The 19,929-nt window shown below is 40.8% G+C and overlaps 1 protein-coding gene across 2 annotated transcripts in view; it reads right to left on the reverse strand.

Annotated features, from left to right (window-relative positions):
• The window catches only part of ELOVL2 (ELOVL fatty acid elongase 2), a 174,146-nt gene that overhangs the window by 30,075 nt on the left and 124,142 nt on the right, over positions 1 to 19,929 (reverse strand). For both annotated transcript variants that reach the window (XM_056521164.1, XM_056521163.1), the window contains exons 4-6: positions 5,255 to 5,332; positions 2,481 to 2,652; positions 887 to 1,011 (exon numbers count right to left, since the gene is read on the reverse strand). In XM_056521164.1, coding sequence (XP_056377139.1) covers positions 887 to 1,011; positions 2,481 to 2,652; positions 5,255 to 5,332 — 375 coding nt within the window. The remainder of the gene's footprint in view (positions 1 to 886; positions 1,012 to 2,480; positions 2,653 to 5,254; positions 5,333 to 19,929) is intronic.

Here is a 19,929-nt window from a genome sequence, read left to right on the forward strand (position 1 = left end):
TTGTTTTTGGTTACTTTAGTGCTTACCTTTCCTGAACCTGTGTGGCCATGTCCAATGCTGGCTCAACGGAGGGAGAAGGTCCAAAGGCGCCAAAGTTATGGGGAAAAAAACACATAAATGCTTTGATAAATACCCCCCATGATCCATATATGGTGCCAGACCATACCTACCCAAAGTCTGTGTCCTGGTGTCTTTTAACATTATGTTCTATTTTTTACATGTATTTGCCTTTATGATATCTGTCTAGTGCACCAATTTTTGGTTCTTTATTCAGCGTTCTATATTAACGTGGTGCACTCTTACCTGCGGTTTGGGTAGGGTTTATGTTTATCGGTGACCAAAGCTCACATTTAGAGATGAGCGAAGTTACAGTACTGTGCAGGAACCTCGCGGATCGGCGGTTGTTGACTTTAGCCTGCATAAATGAGTTCAGCTTTCAGGTGCTCTGGAAAAGGTGGATACAGTCCTAACAGAGACTCCTAGGACTGTATCCACCATTTCCAGCTCACCCGAGCACCTGAAAGCTGAACTAATTTATGCAGACTAAAGTCAGCAACCGCTGAGCCGTGAGGTTCATGCAGAATCAAATCACTGTACCTTCGCTCATCTCTACTCACATTATCTCAAACTGGTTTCTTGAAAATAAGTTAACTTTACTCCAATGGCCTCTACAGTCACCAGATCTCAATCCAATAGAGAACCTACCAATAGAAAATCTACAGCAACTGCATGATGCCATCATGACCATAAGGACCAAAACCTGAGGAATGTTTCCAGGACCTTGTTGGACATATGCTATAAAGGCAAAAGTGGTTCCAATCCATTACAATACTAGCAAGGTGTACATAATAAAGTGGCCAGTGAGTGTATACTTGGTATGACTTACCAGCTGTGCCTGAGTGAGGTACTTCTTCCACCAGAGGTATTTGTGCATAGATGGAATAACTGAGAGGCCATAGTAGGAGTACATGAGGACATGAATGAAACTGTTCAGTGTAGGTCCAAAGAAACCTGTTTAAGTATTAAATGAGAAAAACAAAAACGTGAAAGAATTGTAGAATAATATTGCAACGTTTGGCATTACTCTCTTTGACTAGGCCTGGCATCCAGCTAAACATGCCAATGTGCATTTTGATCTTGGCAAATTTTAGACACTGCAATTCTGTATTATGACCTCAAGTCCTGTCCCAAACCATGGGTCTAATAAACCCAAGTGACCACATCATAGGAGTCATTGGTTCTGTCAGTTTGGGTTAGAAGACAGATCACTGGGCTCCATACATATTGTCCAAGATCCCTACATGAATATTTACACATTGATGTACGGAATAATTATGCCATTCAAGGGAGGGGGGTTGCTCGTGAACCATTGTTTTTAAAGAGTGCCTGTCACCAAACTAAACTTTTAATATATTGTTCCTTATGTAATTATAAGACCCTTTTCTATTTACTTGCTGTTAAAATTCTCAACCTTTATATGTTTTTAATGTGATTGAAAAAAATTGCCACTAGGTGGCTCTGTTCTGTTCCCTGCACAAGTCAAACAGTTAGTTTGGTCTCCTCCAGGCCTGGCCGGAGACAAAACTCAGGAAGGCTTCGCGTTGTGCCTGCTAGAGAACGCCCACTTTCTACTGCCGGGAGCTCACACAATGTGAGCAAGAGGAAAGTTTTTTTTTACGGGCATGAGGGGTGTTAGGAGTAGTTAGAAAATATGGTTTGATGACAGGTTTTAAATGATTGACCATAATAAAGATACATTTCTATTATATTTAAGTGTTCTCTATAATTCTTTGAAGTGTTTAACATAAAATATAGGAGACTGGAGGAGGGGCAAATTATTTTTCACAGCACTAACTGAAAATGTTAGAAACCAAGGCAATCTTGTGGACGTTCTTGTTACCAATAAATACACACTAGACAATTAATATTACATTACGTTTGTTAAGCAATTGTCTTTTTGATTTACCTGATGTGGAAATTGCATAAAGACAAGCATACATTTTCTTAAAGGAGAACTCCAGCGGGATGTATTTTTTTTCTTTCCTTACTATGGCCATTGTGTGGAATATAAAAAGGATAGTGACTGTGACTGTTGTCTATGGAAACACTCAGGCCCAGTGTGTCATACTGCAGCTCAGTGAATCGCTGACCGAGGGGGGAACAACGCTGCGGCCAGTGATTCGCTGAGCTGCAGTATGACGCACTAGGCCTGGGTGCTTCTCTAGACAATAGTCATGTTGCACTTTCAGAAAGGGGGACCAGAAAAGGATACCGGAGGCACAGCAGGAGCGCTGGAGGTAAGTAGATGTTTATTTTCTTATATACCACAATGGCCAAAGTTAGAACTAATGCCTAATACATGCCTGACACTTGTATGTATCATAAAATAAGTTACATAAAAAGGTTACTGTGTGGCCCTAGGAGCTTTAATGCAGTTGCTGCTGCTTTTAACCAACCCAATACTACCAACAAAAACTTACTTTGACCACAAGGAATCCAGTTCAAGACACACCACCATATATTGAACATTGTGGCATGGTGATATACATGGAGAAATGTGATTTGGCTGTTCTTTTTCCGTAAAACAAAGAAAATTGTGTCCATAAATTCAATTGCTTTGGAAAAATAGTACCACCACAAAACTTTGGCCACCTGTATAAAGTGAAAAAATAAAATAAAATAGAGAGTACATACACTACAATAGTTTATACATGAATTACATGCCCAAACATATAGTGCCCGTCATAATAGTTCAGGTTTCATCTGTAAGTGCTACAAGTGTTTTAAATAAAAGAAACAGAAAATAAATACTGCATCCCAGGTCCCTCTTGTGACCACTGCAGCCATTCACTGGCTTCAGACAAGCTAAAAAATAAATGCGAGGTAGCATAAGTGCAAAACAGTGATGATCATTCAGTCACGCCAAACATTCATGATGGGGTGGATGTAGAACACTGTATAGCCAACACGCAACTGCGTGTAGATTGTGCCATACTTCACCTATACTTGCAATTCAAAACCACAGCAAGTACAGATTGAGCACAGAGGTTAGTGGGAAATCACATGCAGATACCAAGGCTAGGCTGTACCCCTTCCAAGGTGTTGTTCAATTCAAATACTAAGCATCAAAACTTAGTGGGAGTGGATGTTCATCAATATTCAACCTACCTCGTGCATTATTATGACTTGTTTAGGGACCCATGTTTTAACTTGCCATTGTAATAGCGAGTTGAAAAATGTATATCTTTTCTGCACTGTGTTATATGCTCTTTCTTCAACTGCCTCTTTAAATGAGTAGTCTACTCAATGTGAATAGAGCCCAACTCACATACAGACTGCTTCTGTTTAATACAGTGATCCCCCAACTTACAACGGCCTCAACATACAATATGTTCAACATACAATGGTCTTTTCTGGACCATTGTAACTTGAAACCAGAGTCAACATACAGTACTACAGACAGTCCAGATCTGTGAAACGCGTCAATGGCTGGAAGAACCGACCAATCGGAATGGACATTTTACTGGTAAAACACCATAATTCAGTGCATGCACGTAATTCAGGTCTGGTAGCGCCCCCTACAGTACAGGCAGGTATTACATTACTACTCTTAACCTATGCCACAGTTAGCTGCTCCTTTGGACACCCAGTAAAGGCGGCTCCATTTTACTTTTTTAGGACACTGTGTGTACTGTACAGGACCCTGAAGAAGCTCCTGTCCTCTACATAGACAGTGATTTACAGCTTCCAGTAGCTCTTTCTTCCTTTTATATGTAAGGACTTGCTTTATCTATATTAGTTATCTATTTATTTTTCTTTAATCCTCACTTTTTCCTATTTTTGGATGACATTTTGGTGGCTTCAGAACCAATTTCCAGGTTTCCATAGAGTTATGGTCTCAACATACAATTATTTCCAACATACAATGGTCATCCTGGAACTAATTAATATTGTAACTTGAGGGACTACTGTATAAGTATTTTGTTAGAATGGTTATCTAGGTTGGTTATCTAGCATCTCCCATGGTTGTAACTTTGAGGGCCAGGATACACCTTTTTACTTTGGGGACCAGGGGTTTGAAGCCACACACTTCCTGCTGCATAAAATTCTATCTCCATTAGGGTACGTTTAGGGCTGGGCGGTATGACCAAATGTGTGTATCACGGTATTTTTGTAACTTTTGGTGGCTCCACCTCCCCTACCCCCCCAATTAATTATCAACCCAGCGCTGCCCCCATCGGGGTAAATACTCACATCACCCACTAGCGCTGTCCTCCTCGTGCTGTTTGTTACGGCCGCCGGCGCTGACACAAGGTAAACAAAATAAACTAACAGCATGTTCCGCTGATAGGCTGAGCCCACTGTCAAGTAAGGAGCTCTGGGCGGCTTCTTACATGACAGTGGGCTCAGCCTGTCACTGACCGAGGCGGAACATCGCTGCGGCCGGTGATAGGCTGACAGCTGTCCGACGTTCCATTCACTAGGAAGCAGTTGAGGCCGGTACCTGACCAACGGGAGGTAAGATAAAGTTTTTGTTTATTTTTTGCAGCTCGGGCATAGGGATACCACACAGTATAGAGCATTGGTCTTCAACCTGCCAACCTCCAGATGTTGCAAAACTACAACTCCCAGCATGCATTGAAGACCACTGATATAGAGTGTCAGCGCCGGGGCCACAACAAACAAGAGGAAGAGGAGGGCAGCGCATGCGGGTGACATGTCAGTATCTACCCCGATGGGGACAGCGCTAGGCTGATAATTAGGGGGGGCAGAACAGTGTTTGTGGGTGACATGTGATTAGTTCCCTGATGTGGGGACAGCACAGCGCTGGGCTAATTCATTCATTCCTGAGGGGGAGGGGCCAAACCGGTATTGTGGTATTGGTTAAAATTCATATCGTGCAGCACAAAAATGTCGGTATTCGGTATGAACCGGTATACCGCCCAGCCCTAGGTACGTTCACACGAGGTGATTTTTTTTTGCGGGTTTTCCTCTGCGTATTTGAAAGTGGGTGGGCTCTTCTCGGCTGTCCGCAGCAGATTTTCCATGGCGGAATTTACGCTACGGAAGAACCGCCGCAAGCCCCATTGAAGTCAGTAGGGACTGCAGCGGAGAAGAGCCCATCCACTTTCAAATATGCAACGAAAAAACCTGCAAAAAAATCTGCTCGTGTGAATGTACCCTTATACTGATTTACCTAAAGCTGACTCAAATCTTGCTGTTTTTACTGTATGTTAAAAATGCCATGGCTTACCCGCACATCTGCTTCACCCGCACTGTCCAGGTTCTGGCATTGTAAGTTATAACCACCTTCCCATGTTGAAAGAATTAGCTGTAAAACAAAATGTATTGTAATTTATATAAACAGATGCTAATAATTATATATACAAACACCATAGCGTTAATTAATACATCTTATTTAAAAGAAAAACAAAATTATCATGCTATATGGTGTCAAAGAAAGAAGAGAAAGTCTCTGTTTCTATATTTTTGAATGATGTTTTTGACATATAATACTAAATCGGCAGCAATATTCTAGAAGTGTATTTTGTTTCATCCCAGCTCAGTTGCATTCACCCTTTTATCCAAAGCAACTGTGCTATGTCATCTATCCTGACCATCAGTACAGAGCTTTTGATTTCATGTAAGACCTAAAATCTGTCTCCCGTCTGTGGTATTTCAGTGAGTTAGACAGTATGATTATATCCATATCTATGAAATCCTTCCTGGCCGCTCTGAGGCTTTTTCCTCTTACCAAGCTCTGTCCCTCCTTGTTTTTATGTCTGTACACTTATGCATAAAGTTCTGCTGAAGAGATCATCTCTGCTATATCTGTGGATTTCTAGCTTACACTTCCCTCCATGCCTTTGGCTTTACAGAAATTAAAATTTGCATGAGTTATCCAATCTTTTTTCATTAGACCAACAAAGTAAATAACTAAATACAATATATGAAAATGTGCATCTAGCCTTTGTACAGTATTGAGAGTTTTACACATTATGTATAATAAATAAATAATAATTTTATAATATTAAATTGTCACAAAGTGGAACCACTAGAGGTTCATACATACGGTAATTTACAAGTAGTTGTACTTGATCTGCACTAATATCTGTATAAGCAGGATCATACAACCAGTAAGGCTCTGCTATGTCATACTCCTCCCTCAGTCCAGCAGTTCTGTAGCTCTTTGTAGATTAATCTAAAATTTGGCCACAAAGTGTAAGCCCTAATGTGACACCAAAAGTCATAAATAACTTTTACCACTAGAGGGACTCCATGAATCGCTGTACAATGCTCTTCTTTTGTAACATTGTGAAATGTTTTCAAGAAAAACTTTTTCCAAAAATCTAAATTTTAATTTACATAAAAAGGCAAAATTTATGTATTTTTAAACTATGGGGAAACTATGAAAAATGGGTTTTGCAGCAGTTTTGGATAGTCTCCTCCACTATATGTAAAGATACTCTGCAAACTAGTGTTTAAAAGCAAAGTTATGTTTTGCATAGTGATTTAGTAACATAGAAGACTGCCATCCAAAACAGTAATTTGAAAGTGAATTCTTGTCACTTTTTTTTCTGTTCTCTAACACGGGCATTATGTTCATTTAAAAGATAATACGATGAGGATTATGTATATAACATATGCACATGAGAAACTGTGTAACAGTAGAGCTGCTTATAGTCACAAATCATATCCTTTACAATGAATGCTTGTTTTATTAGAGACAACCTTTGAGTAGCATTTGGACCTCCTGTTGCCTTAAAAATTAAATTTATTATGGCATAGATTCTATTAGGTGATGACATCATTCTGTTAAAATATTGGCCCATGCAAACAGGATCACTTCTCACAGCTGCCATTTCTAAAGCATATCTGAGAGACTCCACTGGATTATGATCTGGGACTGTGAAGGCACCAAACAAGAAGAGTTCAGCAACTCCAACCATCCTATCAGCATGGTGCAGCAGAAATCTGGATTTACCTGACCAGGCAATAGTGATCCACTTCTTGCACACTTATTCTCAGTGGAGTCTTGTTTTCTGTTTGCCTTAGACAACAATGCCAAACTGGTTTACACATAGAAGTTGGAGCCCCAGTTTTGTATTCAGCAACTCTGACCTCTTTTGTCAACAAGTTGTTTACGTCCATAGGCTCCCCTTTTCACAACATTCTCAGTATACTATTGACACCATTGCACAAGAACCCCAAAGATTGACAGTTGTTGAGTATCGGGCCCATCAAGTCTGGCACCAATGACCATGCCTAGTTCAAGGTTACACAGAACATTCTAATGTGGATTCACAAAGAAACTGATCCACAGAAAACGTTCTTACTTGATTTTATGCTGCATTCCGAATTCACATGTCTAGTTACCATATAAGAAGGCAGGCCCGGACTGATAATGGTCCAGGCCGGGACAATTTCTGTTGGGCTGTCCAGATTGTCGGTGACATATGGAGAAAACTATGCAAAGGGCTGCCTGTTGCCACACTTGCTGCAGCTCACTGGCATTACTACTGACAGGACTGTGGAGTGTTGGCCAGAAACGCAGCACATTGCACCCAGTCACAAACTGACTGCCAGCACACAGGTTCTTTGTGTCACTGTGGCTGCATTGCCACTCGCCTGGGCAAAACCACCTCCTTCTCTATTAGCTGGCATGGCTGCCTCCTCCTCCAGACACCACGGGAAAGATTTATCAAAACCTGAGTAGAGGAAGAGAGGTGCAGTTGCCCATAGTAACCAATCAGATTTCTACTTTCATTTTTTTACAGGCCTCTTTGAAAATGAAAGAAGAAATCTGATTCGTTGTTATGGGCAACTGCACCACTCCTCCTCTACACAGGTTTTGATAAATATCCCTACATTTTTTTATGTGATGTGTACCTGCATGGAGCACTGTGCTTGAGGCCACCAAAATGCACGATGGACACTGGACAGGGGCAATCCCAGAGGTGGGTTCTAGATGGCACATTCTTAGTGCACCACTGTACAGCCCCTACCCATTTGTTATAGTACAAATGTGCACTATTTACTGGTGTCACAGAGCAAGGGGCTAAAGGAGGAGTTCTGCAGTGACTTCTATGAGGGAGGTTGAGGTAGAGACCATCTGAGACTACTGTCTGCCATTGATTTAGGGTCTGTGGTCTATAGTACAAATGTATTCAGGGGTCTAGGGTATGAATTGATTTAGCGGCCCAGGGTTCATGGGGTATGAGTTTAGGCAGGGGTCTATATTTATTTCTGTTGCTAAAGAGGGTGGAGAAGGCTGTATAGTTGAGGAGCCAAAGATATCTCATCATCCAACTCTGCAAAAGTCATTATGGCAGTCTAGGATGGTTGTAGCAGAATACAAAGGGGGAATGACTATGTTCAGGGAAGATATCACCTGCAAATCACTGGATTATAGGAGTTGTCACCTCTCCTGACATAACAAATAACCATATTTCTAGTAGATGGTGTCACCTGTGACAGTCACTAATAATGAAATGTTTTTTTTGGTGACAAGTCACTTGCAATTTTGCAACAATTGACCTGAATGCAACTTGAATTGCTACTCTGTGACTTGGCTATTTTCTTATTAGTTAAGTGGCAACTGTAGTTGTACAAAAGCATGTATATCAGCTGATATCCTAATGTTTGCCTCCAGTATTCATTATATTTAACTTTAATACACTGCTCAAAAAAAATGAAGTTGAATGTGCTGACAACAAAATCACAAAATGATCAATGGAAATAAAATGTATCAACCCATGGAGGTCTGGATATGGAGTCACACTCAAAATCAAAGTGGAAAACCACACTACAGGCTGATCCAACTTTGATGTAATGTCCTTAAAACAAGTCAAAATGAGGCTCAGTAGTGTGTGTGTGGCCTCCACGTGCCCATATGACCTCCTGATGAGGTGGCGTCAAACCGGTCATGCTAGAGGATGTTGCAGGCAGCAGAACGTTCTCCACGGCATCTCCAGGCTCTGTCATGTCTGTCACATGTGCTCAGTGTGAGCCTGCTTTCATCTGGGAAGAGCACAGGGCGCCAGTGGCGAATATGCCAATCTTGGTGTTCTCTGGCAAATGTCAGATGTCCTGCACGGTGTTGGGCTGTAAGCACAACCCCCCATCTGTGGCTGTCAGGCCCTCATACCACCCTCATGGAGTCTGTTTCTGACCGTTTGAGTGGACACATGCACATTTGTGGCCTGCTGGAGGTAAATTTGCAGGGCTCTGGCAGTGCTCTCTTTGTACAAAGGCGGAGGTAGCGATCCTGCTGCTGGGTTGTTGGCCTCCTCCACGTCTCCTGATGTACTGACCTGCCTCCCGGTAGCGCCCCATGCTCTGGACACTACGCTGACAGACACAGCAAACCTTCTTGCCATAGCTTGCATTGATGTGCCATCCTGGATGAGCTGCAGTACCTGAGCCACTTGTGTGGGTTGTAGACTCCGTGTTCTGTGGTCACCACCTGCAGAACCACTCCTTTATTGAAGGTGTCTTTCTAATTGCCTATAATTTCCACCTGTTGTCTGTTCCATTTGCACAACAGCATGTGAAATTGATTGTCAATCAGTGTTGCTTCCTGAGTGGACAGTGTGATTTCACAGAAGTGTGATTGACTTGGAGTTACTTTGTGTTGTTTAGGTGTTCCCTTTATTTTTTTGAGCAGTGTATATGTTGATGTATCCAGTAAGTGCACCCATTGGTTTATATGCCTAACATGAAGTCAACATAACTCTTAATCATAGGTGTAATTAGGGTTGCAGCACACAGCAACTGTGTATGACCCATAAGGTTGACAAGACCCCTTCAAATGCAGAAATGTTACTTTCTATACAGAGAAAAACATAATGGTGGCTTTCTGCTATCTAACACTGTTAAATGGCTGCTCCTTGGTGCATAAGATCTGCCATTTGACACAGCAATCCACCCCATGCTTAATACTCAAGTCAAATTTCAGTAAAAAAAATAAATAAGGGGTAGGGGTGAGATCTGTTCCTCACTTTGTTAGGGGCCCTTTGAATTTTTGTTATACTTTACTTTGCCTGATAGGAAACATTTTCTGAATGCAGAAATAAAATTTGCATGCTACACAAATAGTACTACACTCTTCAATGAAAAGGAAAGAGCCCGTGCCTTAGTTGAATGGAGCTGGCATTTATCCTTGCATTCATGGGTTGCCGACCTTTGGCACACATAGCATTACTTGTAGAAACAGCCAGGCTATTAATCCAAAGCACAGCGCTTGTTCATGCTCTGCATGTTAGCACGGTGGCCTGCTGCTGTGTGAGAAGAATCAAGCTGATAGGCTTATAGTCCAAACTGCTGCGGAGATCCAGAAAGCTGTCTACAGTCAATTCTCTAGAAAGTATACAACCGGATTCTTATACGAGATTCTACCCACCTACAATAAAGTGTTTCAGACGTTTGTTTTTTTTCTTAAAGACTCTTTAAAACTTTCCCAGAGCCTCTCTCTATGCAGCCTTAGAATACCACCCCCAACATTCACCAGGGCACATCCTAACTATGCATTGTGCACAAGACATAAGTTAGGCATGGACAGAGCAAATGCTAATGCAGACAACACACATACTAACATGATTTAGGGATCAAGCCTTTAAAAACTATTGCTATTACACTAACAACTGAGGATTGTGCTCTTTCAAACACCAAGAGTGATTTTTATATTGAAAACTAATTCTTTAAAAAAAAGTTATTTCCTGCAACAGTAGTACTATCAATATGCTTTTTTAAGCACGTACATAATGTAGGCCCCTTTTTAATCCCTTAAGGACCCAGCCAATTTTCATTTTTGCATATTTGTTTTTTTCCTCCTTCCCTTCTAAAAATCATAACACTTAAAATTTTGCACCAACAGGGCTTGTTTTTTGCGTCAATTGTTCTTGTAATGACGTCACTTATTTTATACCAAAATCTGCTAAAAAAAAAACATTGCTTGTGGGGTGAAATAAAAAAAAAGCACGCCATTTCGTAACTTTTGGGGGCTTTCATTTCTACAAAGTGCAATTTTCGGTAAAAATTACACCTTATGTTTATTCTGTAGGTCCATACAGTTTCAAGGATACCCAATTTGTCGTTTTTTTATTTTACTATTTTAAAAAAATTATAATCTTCCGACCCCCATATCTTTTTTATTTTTCTGCATACGGGCTGTATCAGGGGTAAATTTTTGTGCCCTGATCTGTAGTTTTTATCGTACCATTTTTATTTTGTTGGGACTATTTGTTCATTTTTTTTAAATATTACTTTCTTATAAGTCACATGAGGGAGCAGGTTGTGTCGACCTTTTGTCTGTCCCCCCAGTGGGCATTTTTCCTATGTGTTTTTATAACTGTAATGTGTATTGATTTTTAAATGATGTAATAAAATTGACCATTTTTGTCCATTAGTTGAATTATTCTTCATAGTGTTCTTGTAGTAGTTCATTTTTTTTATGGTATATGAAGTGACAAAAAAAATTCACAATTTTGGACTTTTTTTTTTTTTTTTTTTAGTGTATACCATCAACCGTGCAGTTTTACTAACCTTATATTTTAATAGTTTGGACATTTACGTATCAAATATCATAATTAAAATTTTTTATTACATTATTTTATTTTTAAAAATGGGAAAGTAGGGGGGGTTAAACTTTTATTAGGAAGAGGTTAATTTACTTTTATTAAAGGGGTACTCCGCCCCCAGACATCTTATACCCTATCCAAAGGATAGGGGATAAGATGTCAGATCGCCGGGGTCCCGCTGCTGGGGACCCCGGGGATCGCTGCTGCAGCACCCCGCTATCATTACTGCACAGAGCGAGATCGCTCTGCACGTAATGAGGGGCAGTACAGGGGCCGGAGCATCGTTACATCACGGCCCGCCCCCGTCAATACAAGCCTATGGGAAGGGGGCGTGGCGGTCGTCACGCCCCCTGCCATAGACTTGCATTAAGGGGACGGGCCGTGATGTCATGAGGGGCAGAGCCATGATGTCAAGCTGCTCCGGCCCCTGTATCGCCCGTCATTATGCACAGAGCGAACTCGCTCTGTGCAGTAATGATGGCGGGGTGCCGCAGCAGCGATCCCCGGGGTCCCCAGCAGCGGGACTGCGGCGATCTAACATCTTATCCCCTATCCTTTGGATAGGGGATAAGATGCCAGGGGCGGAGTACCCCTTTAACTTTGTACACTTTATGATTATTTTGTCCCCATAGGGGGCTATACCATGCAAACTTCGATTGCATACACCGTTCAATGCTGAGCTTTGACTCGGCATTGATCAGTGTTATCGGTGCTCTGCTGCTCTAGCCTGCTGAGGCTTCCTGGAGCAGTAGAGGACCGATAGGATGCTGAGGAGGCAGGTTGGGGTCCTCTTGCCATCCGTTCAGCTAATGGGACATTGCGATTTCATTACATTTTAGACGCCGCAATCAATTTTGATCATGGCGTCTAAAGAGTTAATGCCAGGCGTCGGCCCAATCAGCGATGCCCGGCAATAACGGTGGTCCTGGCTGTTGATAGCAGTCAGGACCCCTTCGGGTTTGAAGCATGCTCAGCTCCCGTACAGGTACACCCTCGGTCCTTAAGCACCAAAGACCAAGGGCGTACCGGTACGCCTTTGGTCCTTAAGGTGTTAAAGAGGTTTTACAGTCTTAACATGTAATAACATATTTACTGACCCATTTAGGGCAGGGTCACATGGGCCATATCCGCAGCATATTACATGCTGCGGGTGAACCGACAGCAGTCACAGAGGGACTTCAGAGTGAACTCCCGGCTGTAATCGGGTAGCTCTGTGTGTCCACTTATAGATGCGGATTTCCCGTTGTAGAAATCCACTGCGAAGAGCAGACACAGAGAGCTACCCAGCCACAGCTGGGAGCTTGCTCTGCAGTCCCTCTGTGACTGCCATCGGCGCATCCACAGCATGAAATATTTCACATTTATTGTACTTGCGTTTTTGTTATGGATTGTAACCCCCATGAAAGGCACAGTGTCAAGGAATCAAGGATGCTATAAAAATAAGTTATAATAGTATTACACTCAAGTGGTCCTGGAAGCCATGTAGTTTTTTCTGGTTCGGTGAGCGCTGCCTCCACCTTCAGTTAGTGTTGGTACATCATCAATCACCAGACCACAAGAAGCTGGCTTACAGTAAGTGTGCCAGCCCAATGTGGTTACATGTCTGTCTCGGCTCTCAGCAGAGTAGCACATGTACATTGTAATACTGTGGCGTATGAATGTAAAAGGTTTCCACAACAACCCAGAATAGGATTCTTTATGGTAAGGGTACGTTTACAGGGGCAAAAAAAAAAAAAGTCTAAAAAAAGCCCTATAAAATGCTGCAAAAACGCTTGATGTCTAGCCCCCATTTATTTTAATAGGGTAATGAAACAAAAAACTAAAAAAGTGACATGTCACTTTTCTGCTCCTGTTTGGAAGCTTACATTGAAATCAATAGGAGTTTGAAAAGAAAAAAGAAAAAAAAAAACACCTAAAAGATCACATGAAAAGCACAGCAAAAGCAGTCCTGAAATCAGATCAGTTTTTGCAGATAGATTTTGAAAAGCCTCTTTTAACTGAATAAACAGTGAGACTATGAAACTTTCTGTCAGAGCAAGTGGTCATGGTGAACTAACTATTAGTTCAAAAAGGACCTGGATGACTATTTAAAGTGAAAAAACATCCCAGGTGAAGGATAGTAACCGCCACATACAGAGTTGTCTCTACTCCTAAACCGGCTTCATACTCCCACCTGACATTTTGACGTACCTGTACATCAAATGTCAGGAAGTGGTTAATACTTCCTTCAACCACAATACCTAGAAAGCAACATTTATTCTGTCCCTCCAGAAAAGCTTACAGTTCTTTATTTAGACTGGGGTAGGCTGGGTACATGGATAAGTTATAAAATATTTGTACATAACTTTTTTTTCTTTTAAATAAAAGTTAAGAATTGTGGTATAGAAAATATTCTATACCTTTATTGAGTGCTGAGTCATTTGTGTGCTTTTTCAGGATATATGAAGGACCTTTATTAGGATATATAGGATCAAATGAAATCTCAGGTATTTTTCAGCTCTCAAGGCACAGCAGAAAAAAAATGTTATGAGACATTTCTAGATTCACCTCCTTAGAGAAGTTCTGGGTTTTATTGAAGGAAACAAACCACTAAACTACAGTCATTGCCGTAAATGTTGGCACCCCTGAAATTTTTCTAAAAAATGAAGTATTTCTCACAGAAAAGGATTGCAGTAACACATGTTTTTCTATACACATGTTTATTCCCTTTGTATTTGATCTAAACCAAAAAAGGGAGGAAAAAAAGCAAATTGGACATAATGTCACACCAAACTCCAAAAATAGCTGGACAAAATTATTGGCACCCTTAACTTAATATTTGGTTGCACACCCTTTTGAAAAAATAACTGAAATCAGTCACTTCCTATAACCATCAATAAGCTTCTTACACCTCTCAGCCGGAATGTTGGATCACTCTTCCTTTGCAAACTGCTCCAGGTCTCTCTTACTGGAAGGGCGCCTTTTCCCAACAGAAATTTTAACCCCTTAAGGACGCAGGGTTTTTCCGTTTTTGCATTTAAATTTTTTCTCATCACCTTCTAAAAATCATAACGCTTTCAATTTTGCACCTAAAATTCCATATGATGGCTTATTTTGTGCACCACCAATTCTACTTTGCAGTGACATTAGTCATTTTACCAAAAAAAATCCACAGGGAAACTGAAAAAAAATTCATTGTGCGACAAAATTTAAGAAAAAATTAAGTTTTTTTTTACTTTTGGGGGCTTCCGTTTCTACGCAGTGCATTTTTCGGTAAAAATGACATTTTATCTTTATTCTGTAGGTCCATACGGTTAAAATGATACCCTACCTACATAGGTTTGCTTTTGTAGTACTTCTGAAAAAAATCAAGTGACCAAAAATACGCTATTTTGGACTTTGGAATTTTTTGGTGCGTACGCCATGGACCTTTGGTTTAATTAACAATATATTTTTATAATTCGGATATTTCCACACGCGGCGATACCACATGTTTATTTTTATTCACAGTTTTTTGCTTTTTTAAATGGGAAAAGGGGGGTGATTCAAACTTTTATTAGGGAAGGGGTTAAATGACCTTAATCAACTTTTTTTTATTTTTTTTATTTTTTTTTTGCAGTGTTATAGCTCCCATAGGGGGCTATAACACTGCACACACTGATCTTTTACACTGATCCCTGCAAAGCCATAGCTTTGCATTGATCAGTGTTATCTGCGGTGGGTTTGCTCAAGCCTGGATCTCAGGCTTGGAGCAATCAATCGCCGATCAGACGCGACGGAGGCAGGTAAGGGGACCTCTGCTGGCGTCCTAGCTGATCGGGACATCACAATTTTATCGGGATTGTCCCGATCAGCCCAACTGAGCTGCGGGGAAGCTTTCACTTTCATTTTAGACGTGGTGATCAACCCGCGACTAAAGGGTTAATAGCGCGCGGCACAATGATCGGTGATGCACGCTATTAGCCCAGGGTCCCGGCTATCACTAGCCATTAGGACCGACCCGGTATGATGCGGGGTCACAGCGTGACCCCGCGTTATATACCGGGACCGGACGCAAGATCTCTTCACAGGTGTTCAATGGGATTTAGATCTGGATTAATTGCTGGCCAATTTAGAACTCTCCAGCACTTTGTTGCCATCCATTTCTGGGTGCTTTTTGATGTATGTTTGGGGTCATTGTCCTGCTGGAAGACCCAAGATCTTGGACGCAAACACAGCTTTCGGACAATGGGATGTACAGTGCGACCCAAAATCCTCAGATTTCATGATGCCTTGCACACAGTCAAGGCACCCAGTGCCAGAGGCAGCAGGACAACCCCAAAACATCATTGAACCTCCACCATATTTCACTGTAGGTACTGTGTTCTTTTCTTTGTAGGCCTCATTCCATTTTCGGTAACCAGTAGAATGATGTGCTTTACCAAAAATCTCTATCTTGGTCTCATCTGTCCACAAGATGTTTTCCTAGAAGGATTTTGGCTTACTCAAGTTCATTTTGGCAAAATTTAGTCTTGCTTTTTTATGTCTCTGTTTCAGCAGAGACATAGTGTTTCATCTCATTTAAATCTTGACGAATAGTTCCCGCTGACACTGATGCTCCCTGAGCCTACAGGACAGCTTGAACATCTTTGGAATTTGTTTGGGGCTGCTTATCCACCATCCAAACTATTCTGCGTTGACACCTTTCATCAATTTTTCTCTTCCATCCACGCCCAGGAAGATTAGCTACAGTGCCGTGGGTTGTAAACTTCTTGATAATGTTGCGCACTGTGGACAAAGGCAAATCTAGATCTCTGGAGATGGACTTGTAACCTCGAGATTGTTAATATTTTTCCACAATTTTGGTTATCAAGTCCTCAGACAGTTCTCTCCTTTTTATCTGCTTTCAGGTGTGATTTTTATATTGCCCACACCTGTTACTTACCACAGGTGAGTTTAAAGGAGCATCACATGCTGGAAACAATCTTATTTTTCCACAATTTTGAAAGGGTGCCAATAATTTTGTCCAGTTATTTTTGGAGTTTGATGTGACATTGGCCCTGAGTTACTAAGAGTGTTGTGTAGGTTTCTTTGTGGGTTTTAATTCCCTACAATTTATTGTCCATGGTATTTACTAAGGTTTCCCTACATTTTCCACTTTCCCTAAGTTTTACTTTTTTTTTACACATGTTCTGATCTGTCTGGTTTTCCTCAGCTCAAATCCACCACATTGAAACACATCCCCACACCCCCTTTTCCCAGCGGCCACACCCGTTTTTGGGGTTTTCTTAGCTAAATTTCAATTCTGGGGCAAATTCTGGCGCAGACAGAATTTCTGGCGCAATATGACAGAATCTGGCGCACAACCCGATCAAAACATGTCGGGTTTGCAATAGTAAATGAGGAACATTATGTCCAATTTGCTTTTTTTCCTCCCTTTTTTGGTTTAGTTCAAATACACACAAAGGGAATAAGCATGTGTATAGCAAAACATGTGTTACTGCAATGCTTTTCTGTGAGAAATACTTCATTTTCTTGAAAATTTTCAGGCATGCCAACATTTACGGCCATGACTCAGAAAGTGTTGTAAAGGAATGCTCTGTAAATTTACTTGTATCTTATACTTATGAAATGCCATCGCACAGCATAGTTCCTTCCTGCTAGAAATCACCGTTATTACATCTCATATTCTCCCCACTGACCTACATTGTCCTTGAATGTGACCATTAGTACATGAGAAATCACTGATGTAAGAGTAAATGAATACTATCTATGGCAGTGTGCCCATACCTTTGTGACTGGTTGGTGTGTGTAAAGCGAAGATGACTGCCAGCATGGCACAGAACTTGTGAGCTGCACCATGTACTTAGCTAAGCAAATAATGCTAGGATCAGTTATTTTCCACCACACAGAAGGTAAATTGGGGTCCCACAGATATTCTGATACTGAGCCTGTAAGTACATTTTTTTAACTATTATGTTCAATTATAAACCACTGACCTCTTTGTTTCATTGTATCTTTATGATATAATTTTAATAAAAAAAAAAAAAAGCAACAAAAAACACAAATGTATGGGAAATTATTTTAATGGAACCATCCAGGACTATCAAGGAAATGCAAACTATTGACTACAAAGCCAAGTAAGACCCCATTCATAACTTGTTTATAGTCTACGTTTTGGGTAAACCTCAGAATATCATCCATAAGGCAGTAAAATATGTAGCATGGTACAGCCACAGGTTTGAGCAAACCAAACTTAGGCTGGGTTGACACCACGTTTTTCAAATACGGTAACCGTATACGGTTTTTCGCAAAAAAACGTATACGACAGTGTCCGAAACCGTATGCATAGAGAATTCATTGGAAACCGTATTCCAAATGTTGTATATGGTTGCATCCGTTTTGCCTCGGATACGGTTTTGCCGATTTTTCAACCGTAGGCAAAAACGCTGTCGACCACGTTTTTGCCTCCGGTTGGAAAACCGTATGCGAACCGTATGCGGTTCTTTTAAAATTGTTGTCTATGAGAACCGTACATATAATTTCAGAATACGGTTGCACACGGTTTTTCTAATCCGTTTTTGGAGTTGACACATGCGCAGATTGGAATTTCAGTAGAACAATAATAACTTTATTAAATTGCTGGAAAACTAATTCCAACAAAATAGCAAAACCGATGGCAAAAACTGATGCAAACTGATAGAACCGTACGGGGAAAAACCGTATACATTTTAATTTAGAGTCATACGGTTGTATACGGTTGCATACGGTTTTTGCCATACGTTTTTTAGCGGAAAACCGTATATGGTAACCGTATTTGAAAAACGTGGTGTGAACCCAGCCTTAGTCTACTTGCCACTTTGTTAAAAGGGTTATCTAGGAATCGAGAAACAGAGATAATTTCTTTCAAAGACGGATCCCTGTCTGTCTCCATGTTGGGTGTGGTTCTGCAGCTCAGTTCGACTGAAGTGAATGGAGCCAGGTTGTAATATCACACCCAAACTGGAGACAGACAGGGAGAGGTCTTTAAAAGAAAATAGGTCTGTTATTCGATTCCTGGATAACCCCTTAAAGTGAACTTTATGTCAGGACAAATTTTATTTGAGGGGAAAACATGGATGTACAAAATGTGATTTGTTGGCCCTCATTTACCATTCTTTTTGTTTACTCTTCATATTTAATTTTTGTGACTTCCACCGCAGTATGCAGGACAAAGATCCTGGAGTTCTACTTTACAAGCAGTTAGGGGTCACCCTAGTAACATTTTCCTCAGACTATTTCTGAAATGGTTATTAAGTGAACCCTTTTAAGGGGGTCTTTGTCTGCTTTGTAAAAGGAATACTACATGGTTCTCTTTTCTTTGTTCTCACTTTCTATCTTGGTTAAAAAATGCAAGTACAGAAAGTACAGAATGCTCTGTGTTATCTGAACAAAAGAATATTGAATTAAAACAGACCCAGAGGTCATGTCATTCTGAAAAAAAATGGGCAAACTATTTAAAAGAAAAATCTTTCACAAGACACAGAACTGAAACATATTTGCTGTTGCTGCATGTTGTGTCACAAAGACACAGTGAGAACTTTGGAAACCTCATCTCAGCAGAGCTCTAGCACACATAACGTACTGTGTGAACCCAAGAAAGAAATGCTGAACATTACAAAGTGTCCCATGTTAAAGTCACCCGACTCAAGCAGCTTCTTATCATAAATATCTTTAAAATGCTAATTAAGGAGATAAATTCTTTCTGAATGGTGTTATTATATGTTCTTCATGAAGACAATACAGTGAAGGTTCACAACTTGAAAAAACACTACACATAAAGACTTGACTTCCCTTCAATTCCCTGGTTGGACTTGATGGACGTATGTCTTTTTTCAACCATACTAACTATGTAACTATATCACGTAAAAGGTTCTAGATTAAAAACAGAGGGTTCTCACTGAGTGGCCTTCCTTCAATTCCATAGCACTGTAAGCACTTATTTGACATATAAATACCAATAATTTACATGCACTATGCATTGTTTCTGTATTAGGATTTTCTCTAGAGATGAGCGAACTTACAGTAAATTCAATTTGTCACGAACTTCTCAGCTGGGCGGTTGCTGACTTTTCCTGCATAAATTAGTTCAGCTTTCCGGTGCTCCGGTGGGCTGGAAAAGGTGGATACAGTCCTAGGAAAGAGTCTCCTAGGACTGTATCCACCTTTTCCAGCCCACGGGAGCACCGAAAAGCTGAACTAATTTATGCAGGAAAAGTCATCAACTGCCGAGCTGAGAAGTTCGTGACGAATCGAATTTACTGTAAGTTCGCTCATCTCTAATTTTCTCTCCAGCCTAAGCCTTTTCCCCACGGTCACCTACAGGCACAGGAAAGAGGGGATGGACTTCAGC

The sequence above is a fragment of the Hyla sarda genome, chromosome 5 (genome assembly GCF_029499605.1).
Source record: "Hyla sarda isolate aHylSar1 chromosome 5, aHylSar1.hap1, whole genome shotgun sequence".
Classification (NCBI taxonomy): domain Eukaryota; kingdom Metazoa; phylum Chordata; class Amphibia; order Anura; family Hylidae; genus Hyla; species Hyla sarda.